Source organism: Hetaerina americana, unplaced genomic scaffold, assembly GCF_022747635.1.
Source record: "Hetaerina americana unplaced genomic scaffold, ioHetAmer1.1.p SCAF_3, whole genome shotgun sequence".
Classification (NCBI taxonomy): Eukaryota; Metazoa; Arthropoda; class Insecta; order Odonata; family Calopterygidae; genus Hetaerina; species Hetaerina americana.
This window is the reverse complement of record NW_027286874.1, coordinates 17,409,868-17,426,877: the sequence shown is the minus strand read 5'-3', so window position 1 is coordinate 17,426,877 and position 17,010 is coordinate 17,409,868. Positions and strand designations below refer to the sequence as shown.

The window sequence follows — 17,010 nt, the reverse complement described above, 5'->3', positions numbered from 1 at the left end:
TGAAGCATTTATGTTGCATTTGGATGGTGCAGTTCCCACACCAGCTGAATCCAGATATGCACAGGTTTACCTTAATATACAATTTTCATTCAGGTGTATTTTTTCCCGAGACAACAGGTCAGGTCATGAACAAATATATTTTTAAAAAGGCTTCAAATAAATAAACAAATATCACATTTAAAAAAATAACATCATAAAGCTGACACAAAAATTAAGCATTTTCCTCGGTATACTGAGGTTTTCCATGAAAAGTATAATGTTTATATATTCTATTGTTTCAGGCTTCACTTCGTGGAAGTATTTAATATCCATTACTAAAAAAGAAAGAAAGACTTGTACTTTTCCACAGATTTTATTATACCGTATAATAAAATCTGTGGAAAAGTACGAGTCTTTCTTTTTTAGTAATGGATATAATGTTTATAATGACTAGTAACCCCTACTATGTATGTTTAGGGAAAGAGAAGAATTAACTCACCCTGGTTTAGGCCTCACATTTCTTCGCTTAGCTTCCCTGCGTGTTCCATCATCATTTTCTTCATAATCATCATCACCATCCTCAGTGCCTCCAACTCTTACCTCTGCATCATTTGAAATCCCTCCCTCTACCACACCTTCCATTGAAATTTCATCCTCCCCTTCCTGCTTAATTCCAGTAGACTCACCAGATGCTGACATATGCGAGGATAATGAAAGGGAGGCAGGTGGTTGCTGTGGAGGCTGAGGAGGGGGGGGGAGATTAAGCTCAAAGCCTAATTCCCTCCGTGTGAGGCGGGCTAATGAAGGTAATACAGATGCAAGAGGTCGTATTTTCTCGGGTGTCATAGTTCGAAGTCCAACATGCAGAAGTCTCTTTGCGGCTTTGTAGTAAATTGTGTCGGGGTGGTTGTACACCATTGCATTGTTACACATCAGCTTGAAATCCTCCTAACCATGCATAAATAAAAGACGTATAATTAAACAAAATTCCAATACAAGAAAATAATAATTGTTCATAAATTTTACAAACAAAAAACTGATTAACAACAATCAATACTATCAATTCATCCATATAGAAACCACATTAAGGTTGCAATACCATATTTAAAACTATAGCAATAAATATTTGCAGAGGGCATATAAAATAGACATAACTCAAAGCATTTTTGTGAAATATGTTTGTTCAGAATGCATAAGAGAATTTGAATGCATTTTCACCATCAAAATCTATTTGAGACTTTAAGTCAAAACAAAATCATTTCCACTTAGAGGTACTAGGTAAAAAATGCATGCCTACTTACATTTTAAAAGTATGTTTCATTTCCACTAACAATATTTATAAAACATAATTTTAATGCTATCTAAACTAAAACTTATAATTCGGTAACTGTTAATCAAATATTGAAAAAATGAATTATCTGATCAAACAGTTGTTATTTTTTTATGAAATTCATTCTCTAGTATTAATCACAAAACACTGACAATTGTCAAATTTATTCCTCCTTTGCCAAATATAATCTAAAAATAATTGTAAAGAATTCCAGGAGGTTGAAAAACCTTAATTAGTGGCTTTCCTTATTCTGAGTTAATATATAATACTCCAAGACTAATTTGTTACCCTCTGTATTATTGAAGAGCTTCCAAAGTTTTCTTTCTTGACTCTAAGGGCATGTACAGTGGTGGTTACAGAGCCACATTCTTAAAATCAACATGTTTTAAGTTATTCAACACTTAATCTGAATCTAAACAATGTATTTCAACTTATTCGTGGAAAGTTAATAAATTTTGGCTCCATTTCATTTTCTGTACAGATGACTTTTGATTACCATGATCAAAAATCATGCTACTATACTAGGGGCCCAAGAAAAATGGTCATTGAATAGAGTATCATCAGAAATAACTTCAACTGGAATTTCATCTTAATCAACATAGAATCCTCCCTTCCTAAAGTAGCTACTTGTAAAGTATAACTAACCTAAACTTGCTTCCACGCCCATGATATATAATGTAAAGCATCCAGTATATTCAATTTGATTCCGTACAATCATTTTCAGTACTGATTCTTAAATGAGTGAATTACACCTAAATCCAGTGCTTTGAGCTCCCTAGTACAATTTGCAGGAAAAAACTAACTGTAAATATCTTAATTGTGCAATTGATGGATGGGCTGGAGTCTGATCCATCAACAGCGGCGCTCTGAGACCCTATTCTAGCATCCGGAGCATGAAGCAGATCCTCAAATACTTCCTAAGTCATGTATACTGTGGAATTTTCTGTGTATTTAGTGGGTAATTTTTTTACATGTTTGAAGCTCCTACAGCTCTTTGATTCACCAAACATTAGCGGTTGAATTTCCTCCCTTCCATCTGCAAATGTATAAGGCAGAATAAGGCAGTAAAAGACCCTGTCCCATCTGCATTGAAAAATATTTTTAGGGACATAATCTTCAAGGAGTTATTGCTATTTTGATATCTTCCGCTGAGTTGCAGTCTCAACATCAACACTTTTATTTTCATCACACTCAGCCTGGTGTACAAAATTGTGTCTATTTTTAAAACTATCCAACCAACCATGAGACACAGTGAAATCTTCAATCCCAATCTTAAGGGAATGCATAATCCTTTTTTTCTAATGATGATGGACTAGGAATTCTTGACATATTTTGTCTTTTCATACAAATGACCACACTGGTTGGCATGTTTCAGAATTGGGTCGCAATTTTTTTACTGTTATATTCATTGTAGCAGCCTGTAATCTTAGATATTTAACCAGATCAATACAGATTTTATCATAAGACTCAACTTCTTCCAAAATTTTCACTTTGCCCTTAGTTGAAAATGTTATTTTTTCACCTTGACCTCCTCTTCCCATTGTCAAGCAGGATAAAATTTACATTCCCAAGTAATTGAGGAAAACTTAAAAATTGGTAATCTGAGCTACCTTACTGTTCAACTAGTGCAAACAGTAGTCACAAAGAAAATCTAATTATATTTGATTCAGTGTTTTGTTTTGATGCAACAAAGCATATTTCAACATTTTTTATAATTCAGGAGCTATAGAAAGAAAGAAAACACAGCAATTCCACATTTACAGTACATGTTTACATGTAAATGTGGAATTGCTGTGTTTTCTTTCTTGCTATACGATGGAAAAATTCCACAGAGTAACGGCTAAAACAGTTTCTTATAATTCAGGAGCTTATCACTGTCATATCTGTATTATGGCAGTACAACAAATGATCCCAGTTGTCAGTCATCAGTTCCTGCAATTTCACTCTTCTTCATGATTGGGTCAAAGTCATTTTCATTCCTCATAATTTCAACTAATATGCCATACGAATGACCTCCCTCAGGAGTTCTTGCATTGCATAAATTACGTAACTAACTCTTAGTCATACAATATATTCATTTCATGGCACGAATCATTTCCTGATAAGTACAGGTTTCAAAATACATTGGAAAAATAGGAAATTTTTAGGGTTGTGTTAAGAATGATATAAATTACAGGAAAATGTAAATTTTAACACCGTAAACATGGGATTTCACTGCTTTTATAATTTGGGTAGTTGAAATAGTAACTTTATATAGAAAATTATGTTCTTTGGTTAATAAAATACTTGTCAATGAATTTGAAAAATGGATACATCTATCACCTCAAAGTCAAAAGTTTGAATTCTTGAATTATGAGGTGTCAAATTAGCTGGCCAGTTTTATACTTTAAACCAGTATTTTTAGTGCACCTATTTTCCCCTTCCATACATAAATTACTGCCATTTTGTCATGAGTGAAAACCAATCCAATGCCTTTGGTTGCATTTCTCTACTAAGTTCTCCATCAACTTTTAAAACTCATGACTGTTTTCTTCTCTCCCTTTTGGTGTAGAAATATTCATTATGTATTTTCATTAGTTATCCTTGGCATCATTTTAGTTCATGAAAACTAGGATGTGCTAGCCCAAACCAGAAGTGGAAATCAATATCAGTCCAAAATGTCCTTTTCTCATGCAACATCCATATTCACACACATTGATTTTATTGGAAAGGAAGAAAATTCAATGTTCTATCAATTTTCTAGGGGAATATATTTTGTACCTCTAAAATAAAAAAAAAATGATTGAATGATGATTTTTTTGAATTTCACAAAATTTCAGGTTTTATCCAGAAATATTTGAGTTAAAATCATTAAAGATGTGTATTACTTTTATAGGCAAAAAAATTCATACCTTCATTTTGATTTTTAAGGATATAATGAAGCAGTTTTCTGTCCACTAAAAAATTTCTTTGATCCAATTTTTGCAGTACCATAACCCCGTTTTTAATGAATGACTTTTGGACATATTAACATGAGAAAAAAGGTGATTAAAACAGCAAGCTATAGCAACCCTTACCATAATCCCATAATTAATGACTTTTGGAAATAATAACATGAGAGAAAAAGTTATTAAAACGGCAAGAGATAGCAATCCTCAAAATATTAACATCACCTTTCAAACACCTTGTTTTTTGATTGAGCTTTTGTTCTGATCTATATCTAAATAGTATCTCGTAAGTTAAAAGAGCATAAGGCGGAGAGTGTTATGACAACAACCTTTTCAGCATAAATATGCACTCACACATAAATATGAATTAATTCTTTAACATGCACATAAACTAACATACACTTACTCACATGCATGTCTATCTAAATCTTGTAATAATAGGTATGATCAGGTGAAGTTTTGCATTCAGGTTTTTAATTATACATGTAAAGCTTATTACAATTGTGTTATGATTACGCATTATGCCAAGGAAGAATGAATACTTAAATATTGTAAGTGTCCCTCATATTTACCTATCAAGGATCTTGTTCAGTTGTCCAACCACCAAGCAACCATAGGGAGGAAGAAGTCGATAGGGTACACAATCATTTAGAGAACGTATTTGCAGGTATTCATGGAGGGTAATGTTCGATAGTGATGAGGGTTGAAATGCAATGGTAAACGATGGAAGAGGAGGTAGTGAGTTTGAAGCACTTGAGTTTAAGAACAAGAAATTACTGTGGGGACAAAGCAATTGAGTTCTGCAGGTAATAGGGCTTAATCAAACTGAACACTGGGTTTAGCCACCAAAAAAGGTGTAGGTATGCATGAAAAATACCTTGGGACTCAGAAAAGTATCAAATAGAAAATATTATAGTTAGGCATATTTGGGAACAGTGTCATTATTTTGCACAATTTTCGGGGCATCACTTATTACAAAAGACTGGACCTTTGATGGTGAAAAACAGGCAGTTGCATCATATCAATGCTCCACAGCTCATTCATCTGACTAAATCCATATTTTTTAGCGAAACCTGGAATTCCAGAGGTTCAAAAACCTCCCTAATTTTGAGACATGGCTTCTTGCAACTTCTGGTTATTTCCAAAATTGAAGACATCTTGAGAGGATTTATCAAAATTGAAGACTTTGAGAGGATACAGTTTTGAGAGTATTTATTTTATTTATCGACTTAATTGGGCGAGGTTGGGACTAATAGTCCCTTCTTCCACCAAACCCTACATTACAGACATTTGACGACAATCACATACAACCAAGCCCTAGATGGAGGGAAATCCACCTAGGTGGGAATCAAACCCACGACCTCTGGGTTGGTAGGCGAGGCCGTTACCCCGCCGCCACCGAGGCCGGGGAGGGTAGGGAAGAGATAATGCAAAAACAGTAGAGATGAACACCATTCTAAAAGAAGCCTTTCAGAAATGTTTTTTTGGCAAAGGAAGAATCAGTGGCAGTTGGCTAAGTGCGTGGAGACACACTTTAAAGGGGATTACGGTCCTAATCCTGACATATAAGTCATTATTTTTTCCTGGCTAATAGTCAGATAGTTTTCAGACCACCCTTGTATACATATATATACAAGTTATGTCCAGAAAGTATTCAGGTTTTTTGAATTTCTCAATAATGTGCAGCATGACCTTCATGAACCTGATCAGCCAATCACATAGGACCTTACCGCCCATGTGTGAAATATTAGGCTTTTGTCCAATTCCTTAATCAGTATTGGGATGACATTTTTGAGAAAGCTTATACATTTTCTTATTCTCACATTCACAATGACTGAAAAACTATATCAGCAAATTTGCATCAAGAGTTTGGCTCCAAACTTAGACAGTCATCCACAGAAACCATTCATATACGAGGGTCATCCGGAAAGTAGTACCCGTTCGTGCCGCATGAAGTGCTGACGACGCGAGTAGCCGCTGGACGAGGTCAGATAGCTTCAGTGGCTTGTCTGCCTTCTCTGAGCCAAGTTGCGTGACGCTAGCATTGCCTGTGTTGTTTCTGTGATTGTTTACAATGTTTAAAAAAATTGAGAACGCCGCCAGTTGTGAAGTGAGGGCAGTGATTAAATTCCTCAATGCAAGAAACGTTCGCCCATGTGATATTCATCGCCAATTAAAGGAGGTGTATGGAGACAATGTAATGGACGAGTCGTCTGTTCGGCGGTGGTGTCGCAACTTCAACATGGGGAGGGGGAACACACACGACGATGAGCGTTCGGGGAGACCGTCTGTCATTACAGACCAACTGGTGAGCTCAGTTGACGAATTCGTGAGGAACGATCGGCGCGTCACAATTGATGACATCTGTGAGCATTTTCCCAATGTTTCTCGAACAATTGTTCATGAAATTGTTAAACACCATCTGAAGAACTTAAAGAAGGAGTGACCCTGTATCTCAATGAGCTGGCGGCGAAGGACTATGCAGCAGGAATACAGAAACTTGTCACACGTTATGACAAATGCCTTAATTTGCTTGGAGATTATGTTGAGAAGTAGTTTAAAGTATCCTCTTTCAAATAAAATTTTTTATGTTTGTTAATATTTACTTTTGTGTCTTTATTTCACGAACGGGTACTACTTTCCGGATGACCCTCGTAATTAACACATTTGGAGGGGATTCAGGGAGGCCTCCATGAGTAATTCTCAAATTAAAACATGGTATCAGCACTTTACAGATGCTCACAAGTCCATAGAAAGCGATCCATGTTCCAGAGGATTATCAATCAGCCTAACCCCTGAAAATTTCAATAGTGTGCGAGCTACAATCAATAAAATTGACAATTGACAGGGAAAGAGTTAAAAGAGGATTTCAGGATTCCAAAAATTGCCTCAGAGATTTTGTCGTAAGATATCTGCATGAAATGTGTGGGTGCAAAATTCATTCCATGGCTCCTGTCACAAGAGAAGAAAGAATTTCATGCTGCAGTTGCTGGGGACTTGCTTCAAATTGCAAACAATAACCCAGGTTTTCTTAAAAGGGTCATCATTGGAGATGAGTCATGTGCCTACGACTATGATGCTGAAACTTAAGTCCAAAAGCCAAAAAGGTACAGGTTTCAGTTGGTTGACGAGACAAAGGAAAACGCGACAAGGCAGTTGATGACCATTCTGCAAAAGACTTGCCGATTGATTTAAAAAGTGGAGGAGACGTTGATTTAAGTATATGAGGTCTTAAGAGGTACTCCAAAGGGACCTAAGGCCTCATTGTTCTAGGTAGACTATTTTTCTCAAAATATTGCATGGCTGGATAATTTAAGGACCTCATATATCCATAGTACTTATTTATTAATATAAAGCATATTTTTACGAACCACATATTCTCCTAATGTTGCATATTGTCCTTCATCTATCTTCTGCTTCATCGTGCTGAAATCCATTGGCCGTCGAATTATTCTTGAGTAACCAGGTGCTATGCTATCTGTAACTGGCCATGCAAAAAAGTGATGTGGATCTCGACGCTCCAAAGTTCTCAAGAGATGCTCTAGCAAACGTTGCAAAGGACCACGCTCTTGCTGACGTTGACGCAAGACACATGATCTGGGCTCCCGTGATCCACCTCCACCAGAACCTGGGCTTTGAAGTCCAGTTCCTACTGCAACTGAGTTAGCTGGGAGAGAGCTTGGTATTTGAGAGGCTGGTTGGCCTTGGTTGCTTCCAGTGTTAGAACCTACAGCATAAATGGAAATACTTTTCAAAATATCCATAAATATTAAAATTATAAAAATTAACAATATGATATCCATACCCACACATGCAACATGAAGTATTGCATTCACATGGAGAATGAAAACAATTCATGCATTAGGATTCAAGGTATCTCACCAATTAAAGTGAGACATCATTATGGCAAGATCAAGGAGATTTAATCCTTAGTTATATTCAGCAAGTTGCCCAAGATATTCTCAGTTATGCTAAGCTCTTGCTAATGCAAGCTTGTTTTCACTGAAAATAGAATCTATTAAGCAAATAATTGATACATATTATTGGGAAACTGAGAAGATTTACCTCATTTTGAATTTTGAAAAATTATAACAATATTTTGTTGGTCCTCAGCGATGTATTCTCGGACCTTTTTCTTTTAGACTGGAATAAGCTCTTATTTTTTAATATTTACTGGAAGCCTATTATAAAATGTTACACACACAGACTTTGGACCGTTTCAAGCCAAGGATAAATTGATTGACTTTCCATGTAAAAGTTGTTGCATTGTCTCGTATTATACAAGTAGATGACGCTCTTGTTCATTTCAAAATCAGGACTATGCCGTTTCACAAGTGATACAGATTGATAAACATACAAAAAAGGTGCAGATAACAATTTTAAGTTTCTGAAATGAGGTCGACAGAGAGTATAATAATTTTGGTGACACATCACTCTTACCATCTTTTTCTGCAACTTCAATACCCTGAGAAAGTGAGAGGGACCCCACAATACTGTGCTATACAAACTTCTCGAATAAAATAATTCATAAAACAATTTCATTGATAAATTTTGGCTTACTGAATGTCTAATGATAGAGAGCAAGTAGAACACAGAATTTAGCTTTTCAATTAGTGGCATAACATGGCAATTCCATTTCAAGATACTATCAACACGGAGTTTGGTAGGAAACTAAGTTTATTAAGTGTATTCAAGTGATTGCCATTTGTTGGAAAAGAGTTGATGTCGATTATGCTGTGCGAAGTAGAGAAAATCATTGCTTGGGTTTTTTCTAAGTTTAGAATCAAATTATTGCCTTTGCACCATGTAATCGTACATTTCAGCAACAATTCACCAGCCACAGATAGATCACGTAAATGTTTGCTGGATGTCATTTCACTCCCATTATAACACATTTTTTAGTACCGTTAATCTGCAGTTGCCCAGGAAGAACATTAATAAAAATCAAAAACAATACATGGCCAAGCACTGACCCATGACGTACTCCTCTGTTTATCTCCTGAGGAGTGGAGAGGTAAATATTCCTATCACTTTGGTAGGCAAACCTTTGGCATCGATTAAAAAGATAGGATATTGAAATGTAATGATTTAATTGACTTTGTAATTCCACACACTTTATTTAAAAACACGACCCAGGTTTCGACGTTGAACGTCATCATCAGGTGGTCCTCATAGAAGCACGCTGGCTATATATACCTTCTGATCATAGGAGGGGAGGTTGGTCAGAGAAGGAGGTTGGAGGGGTAAAAAGGTTACAATGTAGCTGGGAAAAAAAGAGAATTACATTTTTGATTTAGAAGAGTGGTAGGTCTAGGAGTGGGGAGTGGGAGGGATACAAAATTTCGTTGGCAAGATCATCTTTCCAACGGACACATTTCAAAATTTCTAACTGCTCCAAAGCATCGAGCCTTTGACCTTTTTCTTCAAAATGAATAATTTTTGTCACAAAGTCACTTTTGTGGTCACTTTCGATGAGGTGCTTTGCAAAGAGGGATGTTATGTTCTTATTTTTTACACATGTTTGGTGTTCTTTAATCCTTTCTTTAAATTTCCGTCCTGTTGGCCCAATACACTTTGTGCTACAATCTGAGCACTTTAACTCATACACTCCACTCCTCTTGTTTTCGGGGACTTTGTCTTTAGTGTGGGAGATCAGGTTCTTTAGGCATGAACGACTGTAAAAGGCACATTTAATTTTTTCTTTAGGAAAACTTTTAATTACTTTTTTTAGAAATAGTCCCAAGATATAGTATTCTCTGCCATTTGGCAGTGGGATCTTGCTCGGGGTTGTAAATGTGGCTTAAGGCTATTTTTGTAAGTTTATTCCGGTAAAGTTTATTTATTAGATCTTCTGAATAACAATTGTTTACTGCTAACGTTTTAATTACATTAAGTTCCTTATTTACATTGAATTTTGACATAGGGATAGTGGTTAAACGGTGGATCATTGCATGAAATGCCGAAAGATTTTGGGTGAAGCAATGCCTTGAAGAGGAATTGATTAATTGGTCTGTATACATTTCTTTCCTAAAAATGGAATACTGTAATCCATCTTTGTCTTTAGAAATGTTCTTTGGCTTTCGCTTAAAGCTTCACCTACAATATCATCATGCTACCACATTACACATTTTATACAATTAATGAAAGCATTTTCTTATGCTATAAACTTTTAATGTGGCAAAAGTCAACAAATGAAAACTCACATATTTCTCCTTAAGAATATTCAAATTTCATCATTAGCTTAACATTAAAATCATTAGTTATTGTTGAAGATTACCTTCTAAATTCGCTGCAGTTTGGCTGGATGTAATTGAGTCTCCATACTGTCCTTGGGGTGATGGTTGAAGACATGGCCTTTTGGCAGGTGGAGGCAAATGCTGAGAGGATGCTGAGCCCACTGACCCTACTGATGTTCCAGTTAATAGCCCACTAGAAGGCACTGTCCCACCAAAGGTTCCTAAATTGCCCCCCGTTTCCGGTGTGACTCGATGATTGCCACCTTCATGCACACTTAGGGATATATCCACACCCTCCCTCCTCCTGTGCCCTCCAGTCAAACCATTTTCTACATCATCTTCTTGACTTGATCCTCCTCTCACATGCTTTCTTTTTTCCTGGAGAGTAAATGTTTTAGTTAAGGCATGAAATCAAACTTATGTGAAATGAAATCTATATTTTACAACAGAAATCCACATAAAATCAGCAGAGTTTGGTAATCTTTATTATTATAAAAGAAAGGAACTTTTACTGTCATGGTTGAAATTACCTTAGCCTTCAGTTCTAGACCTTTGTGTTTTTACTTTTGAATAATAATTATATATAATTTATACATTACGTATGAGTGTCACATGATTCTCCCTCTGAAAAAACCAAGACTGAATGAAACATCAGCCACTTAAAGCAAGTCTAAATAAAAGGGACTCCACTGTAATGAAATTGATAAAATGTTAAAGCACCTAGTATAACATATTATGCTTAATACTCCTTAATAGACAACTAGAAACAGACAGGATTGCAAGGATATGCTGTAAAACAATTATACTCTGTATGGTTATGGAGCTCTGGCCATAAGCTGAAAATTACCTGGCATATTACTCAAATCAATAAAAGATTTAAAAATGAATACCTTGCAAGTCCATAGGCACAATAAAATAATTTACTTGGGCGAATTATTTTTTACGAAGTATGTGATTTCTGAAGCATGCAAAATCCAAGTCACAGCACCCCCTAAACTTCAAAAGTGATGCATTTTGAAGGTGCACATACTGCTTCTTTCACCTTTTAAAAAGAAACTTCATGTGCATGAATTCAACAGCCAGTCCATTCCATGTTATAATGGCTGAAATTTTGATAAAAGTTATGGGTTCTTATCAAATATGGGTTATTGTGAAATCTACATCACAGTTCTAAATCAATCATTTTGGACAATTGGATGCTATAGCTTGTGATTTCCTTGCAAAAAATATTATCTTCTTTCCTCCTATATCACCTTTTCCTGACTTTTGGGAGATACCATGTCAGGTGCTGACCTCTCTAAGAGATGTTTATGTACTTCATCTATAACAAAGGCAATTCTTCTCACCAGTTAAACTATGCAGAGTTCTTCATCTACGTTTTAGCCCAAAATTTTAAGTTAACCAAAGAAAAACTACTCTTAGGGAATTTTTGATTGCATCTATGTATCATTTTTTTAAAACTGACTCCAATCGATCAAAAGTTTTTTCTAGATTTTTGAAAAACTAGACAACTATGAAATTTATGATCCTTCTTCTGACTAATGCATATTAAATAAATGCAAATAAAAGAAAATAAGGGACTCAATAAATAAACTCTGAGAGGCCAAAAAGAGATATGCCCTCTACGCCAAATGGGATAGATTGGAATCAAATCATCCATTTCTAAATGACATCTTAGCCAGCATAAAATGTTTTTTTTCTGGAAATTTTGATCTTAATTACTACCTTTTGATTCTGAGATGGTATAAATTATATTCCCCGATGTTACTTTGTTCCTATTAGGGATCACTATCACTCAATCAAATCTTCACTCTAACATGTGGTCAATTTTTTTCTTCTCCATAAATATCCAGTTCCTCAACACTTGAAGCTATTTTAAATTCAGCCAGAAGAATTTCTTGTTTCTTCTTGAAAAAACTTCAGTGTCATAGCATATGAAATAGATTAAAAATGAGGGAAATAAAAAATACTAAATTGGCCATTATGGCCATGTACACCTTATTAAGGGGTGTGGCAGTCCAAAGGGTTAAGCACTGAGCCACTGACTGGAAGGCCTCAATACAATTGCAGGCGATGATACCTCAGGGTAACCTTAGCTTTACCTAAGCTTTGTATGTTTCTGGGTGGCAAATCTTCAGAAAGGAACTGGCCCCTTGATCCAGGTACCTTGATGTTTGAGATTCACATGCGTTGTTTGGCTTAGCATCAGGTAAGCTCTATCCTCATCTATCCAATGAACCTTAGGTTGACTATTGTGGTTTTGTACATTACAAATTAAGTGGGTGTGTTAATAACTGCAGAAGATGCCACAACAGTAACTTTTAATGGAGTCATCCACTAATATGCATTAAAATGGAAAAGTTTCAAGCACGGACATTGAGTGACCCAGGTTCAAATACCAATCAGGGCAAATGATTTTTTACACTTTGAAATTGGGGCATTATATGAAAAAATATTTCAGCATTTTCGCCTGTAACATAGACATTCATGTACAATTACTACTTACCAAAAATAGATTTCAAAAAATTTGATGGCACACCTAAATAAAAATATTAGCCAAAAGAGAGAGTATCTCTCACAACCACTTGTAGGTCTGGAGTCCTAATATAAGTTCTTCAATAAGAGTTCAATATAAGTTTTTAAGCATCTAGGCAAACCATTACACCTTTTTGCATTTTTAACTGTTAGAATTCAAGAAGTATTAATTCATAAATAAGTGATAATTCAGGAGAATATCAATTGGTACCAGGGGTTAGTGAATATAGTTATTCCTACCATAGTAATTATCTACCATAGTATTTTCACTCACAAATGGAAGTATCAAATAATTACATACTAGTTGGGAGTTTGGATACAGAAAGGAATATGACATAGAAAAAGATAGCTTAACAACACTAGACAGAAATGGAGAAAATAATATTGAAGAAAATGAAATCAAAGAAGACTGGAAATAACACAACATTCCAGATATATAGATAGTCGCCTTCATTTTGGGGTGAGATTGATACTATGGAATCTCTACTACCACCTAAACTCCTGAAGAACTACTCAAGAATTTATGAAAACAAGTAAGGTTTTACATGATCTCATCCGCAGCATTTATGAGGGTTAAATTAGGATGGAAGATTCCCTTAGATCAACATTGATACCATTCCAAAAATGAAGAAGCAACAAATAGGGACACTAATGGACAGTTCAGCCCTTCCCCCTTTCTGCCTAGACTTAGAAGAATTTTTGTTTTGCCGAATTGTTTCCATTTCCCCGAGTGGCCATCCTCCATTCATGCTGTCAGTGTTGCCATACTGTTGTGCATAACAAACCAGTTTCAACTCTTTAAATAACTTTCTTACAAACTCAAGAGTGCCAACATCAATTCATCAACCAAAAGGTTGGTATGACAGCCAATTCAGCGTCAACACCATTTCAAAGCAGTAAAAGACATCCCGATTGAGTCCATTAAGAACTTTTCTATTCACAAAACATAAGTCTATACAAATACCAGATTTCACCTTCTTGATTTTCAGTGCAAAAGCTGGTTTATATTCTTTAACAGGAAACACAGTTGCTCTCCTACACAAAGCCTTTGTTGTCTCCTCCTGTCTCACACCCTCCCGACCCTGGCAGAGTCTATAGGGTCTCCTAAGTCAAAATTTCCAATGCTTTTTGACAAATAACGAGGGAGACACCTCAGAAACTCCCAGGGCCGAAATGTCACACAAGGAATTTTGATGGAGGGAAACCCTTATGGAGACTACCAGAGCTAAGCGGAGACTATTATTTGTCTCCTCCTAATCTGTTAGACTTAGTTAGGTAACTAAATAAGTAACTGGACCTTTTCAATGTCTAATGCATTTATGATAACATTTCTCTTTCGTTAAGGCCAAAATGGTGAAATCATGAAATTGTACACTTCGTGATATTGTCATTGAGAAAAAGTTGACTTGAAACATCCCATTAAATACGGTTTAATTTTATTTGAGTAGCTCGTCTGGCAATTGCTTGGGCCAGTTTATTCATTAATTAAGCAACTCTTCGATTAAATATATCACTTTAAAATGAAAAAGATCAATGGCCACGGCTTTGAGAAGCTAATAATAGCTAATAAATACATTAAGAACAGGGTTAGGGAAATAAGGCTTATAATTGGAATGAGGAATTCCACAAAGATAAGAGATAGGGTGAATGACTCATCCCAAACCTAGCTCTGGTAGACTATGATAATGGTAGGTAACATTGTAATTATTGCGATTGAATAATGATATTTTCAAAGGAATTACTTACTTTATGGTGACGCTTGTGTCTCTTTTCGTGTTTATCTCTTTCTCTCTTCTTCTTCTTTTTCTTTGTTCGGCGATGCCTCTCTTCGCTTCCTCCCAACCCTCCCATTGCAGTGCCACTAGTCACAGTTCTTCTATTGCCTTCGGAGCTCCCTATACCTATAGAGCCAGAAGGTGGCAAGGAAATCCTCGAATTTTCCTCAGAGCCCTCTCGAACAGCAGGAATTCCCTCTTCAAATCCCCTTCTCTGACTTTCAGTTTTAACAACAATCGTGTCTTTATCCACTTCGTCTTCTCCCTCCTCGGCAAAAGAAGTGGTAGCTACACTATAGTTGGACACCGAAGGTCCTGGAGAATCGCTGTGTTCGGGAGTAGAGGAACTTCCAACTTTGAGGATTAATTTGAGAGCCGGAGGTTTTTCCACTGATCCCAAATGTTTATCTGAAAATATTATTAAGTTATAATTTCCTAAAAGATATCTTACAACCTTTCTCGTAGTGCAGCTAAATAGTGTGTATACATACATAACAATGCCTTTAATTATGTAATTTACTCTCAATGGTGAAGCCAATTAGTTTAACTAACATTTACATGCGACGAAAAGTTATAAGATAGAGGTGATGATTTCAATTCTATCATATACAGTACTCAGAATTTCGAGTACATTTTCCATTCACATATTAACCGAATAGTCCTGCGATAAATAACGTTGATATTAAATAAAAGTATAGAAGGCTGAAATCTATTCGGCTATTCTGCCAAGTGGTAACCCACCTTCATATCTATCCCTCTTCTCAGACTTGTGTTTCTTATGCTTTTTGCTACCCATTAAAAAAAATAACTGAAAACTTACAAAAATAAAGCACTTTGTCTTTTAATTGAAGCTGATTATTGATTTATTACTAATCAAGTAAACGCCGACGAATGACAATGGGACGCCATGCCAACTTCATTTTTAAACTGCTAGAGAGCACTGATAGCACATCTTTCGATTACGCTTAGCCACAGTCTGGTGTTGGCGGCGGTGAGTTTTTTAACGAAAAGGTAAAGTCGGCGAGGTGAATCCGTTAACAGATTTGATATTTGCTCTTCATATTCACTTTTAATGTGTTCTTTAGGGATCTAAGTTGTTGTTCATAAAAGTTTGCGAAGATGTACATTAAGAAATAATTTCGGAAAAAAGTAAGCCCATAAATACTCAGTAAATAAAATGTTTAAATGACAGTACCCATTGTATCATCCCCAACAAATATATCAACAGACACATCTAGGAGCCAATAATTAATGAGTATCATAAAAGTACAGATAACCATATATTCGTGTCAATGCTCTTGAGCGCGCCTATACTTCATTAATAAATTCCCACACTGCTAGTTTAAAATAAATTTCCATTCACTAAGTGTCATATAAGCAATATGAAAAGCCAACTCAGCACGAATCCAGTTGGGAAACAGCATTAAATGGCAATCACGGACGAGATAAGAAGATGCATGCCACGAATTAATTCACCTAAAAACTAGCATCACGAAGGTTTTATTCTCGAGAAATAAGGGCTATGAATGATAGAGTTGTCAAGGAAACGCCTAATTAGAAACTACGGTGAAGTGATAAGATTACGCTGTTCGAAATTTTCATTGCTGAACATTTGGTATGTACTCGGAAAGATATCTTAATTTCTCTGGTTCGCCATTTCAACGTTTAATTTCAATTGCCATGCGTAAATAGAAACCTCCAATATACCCCAATGTTTAATTCAAGAATTAAGTAAAATTACAATGAATATTTTTATATCAATGCTATGTTTTAGCTATCCGAGATATTTAGCTTAATTTTGTATTATTCCATAGAAATTAGTGAAAGAATTAAAGGTTCTGCTGAGATCAATTTTACAGCGGCTACTGTTTGGAAATTCGTCTACTCCTCGATATTTAGATAAATGCAATGAACATAATTAGTGTACCTCTAAAATCTCAGAGAAAATATTACCGTCTTCAGGCCAGCGTTGATTGTAATTGTCTCAAAGTGGGCGTGAAGGCTTCCGATCACTCGAGATGTTACTTGGGACAGTAGAGAGGAACGAATCGCGCTGGAGTAATCCCAGTTGCTGAGCTCCCAATGTAATTGCGAGTAATTTGTCTATTTATGTTACGATGAAATATTTTCAATGATGAGTGCCTACTTTAGTTGATAAATTATCCAGATTAAAGTATCGTCATTGCTGCTTATTTTAAAATCTCTACAGCACTCTAGTCACATCGTAA

The 17,010-nt window shown here is 35.7% G+C and overlaps 1 protein-coding gene across 1 annotated transcript in view; it reads right to left on the bottom strand.

The window, feature by feature from the left end:
* The window catches only part of Brd7-9 (Bromodomain containing 7/9), a 35,814-nt gene extending 20,127 nt beyond the window's left edge, over positions 1-15,687 (bottom strand). Inside the window, exons 1-5 of the mRNA XM_071587190.1 lie at positions 15,524-15,687; positions 14,754-15,190; positions 10,514-10,850; positions 7,608-7,963; positions 479-927 (exon numbers count right to left, since the gene is read on the bottom strand). Of these exons, the coding sequence (XP_071443291.1) occupies positions 479-927; positions 7,608-7,963; positions 10,514-10,850; positions 14,754-15,190; positions 15,524-15,578 (1,634 nt within the window). The 5' untranslated portion in view covers positions 15,579-15,687. The remainder of the gene's footprint in view (positions 1-478; positions 928-7,607; positions 7,964-10,513; positions 10,851-14,753; positions 15,191-15,523) is intronic.
* Positions 15,688-17,010: the final 1,323 nt, after the last annotated feature.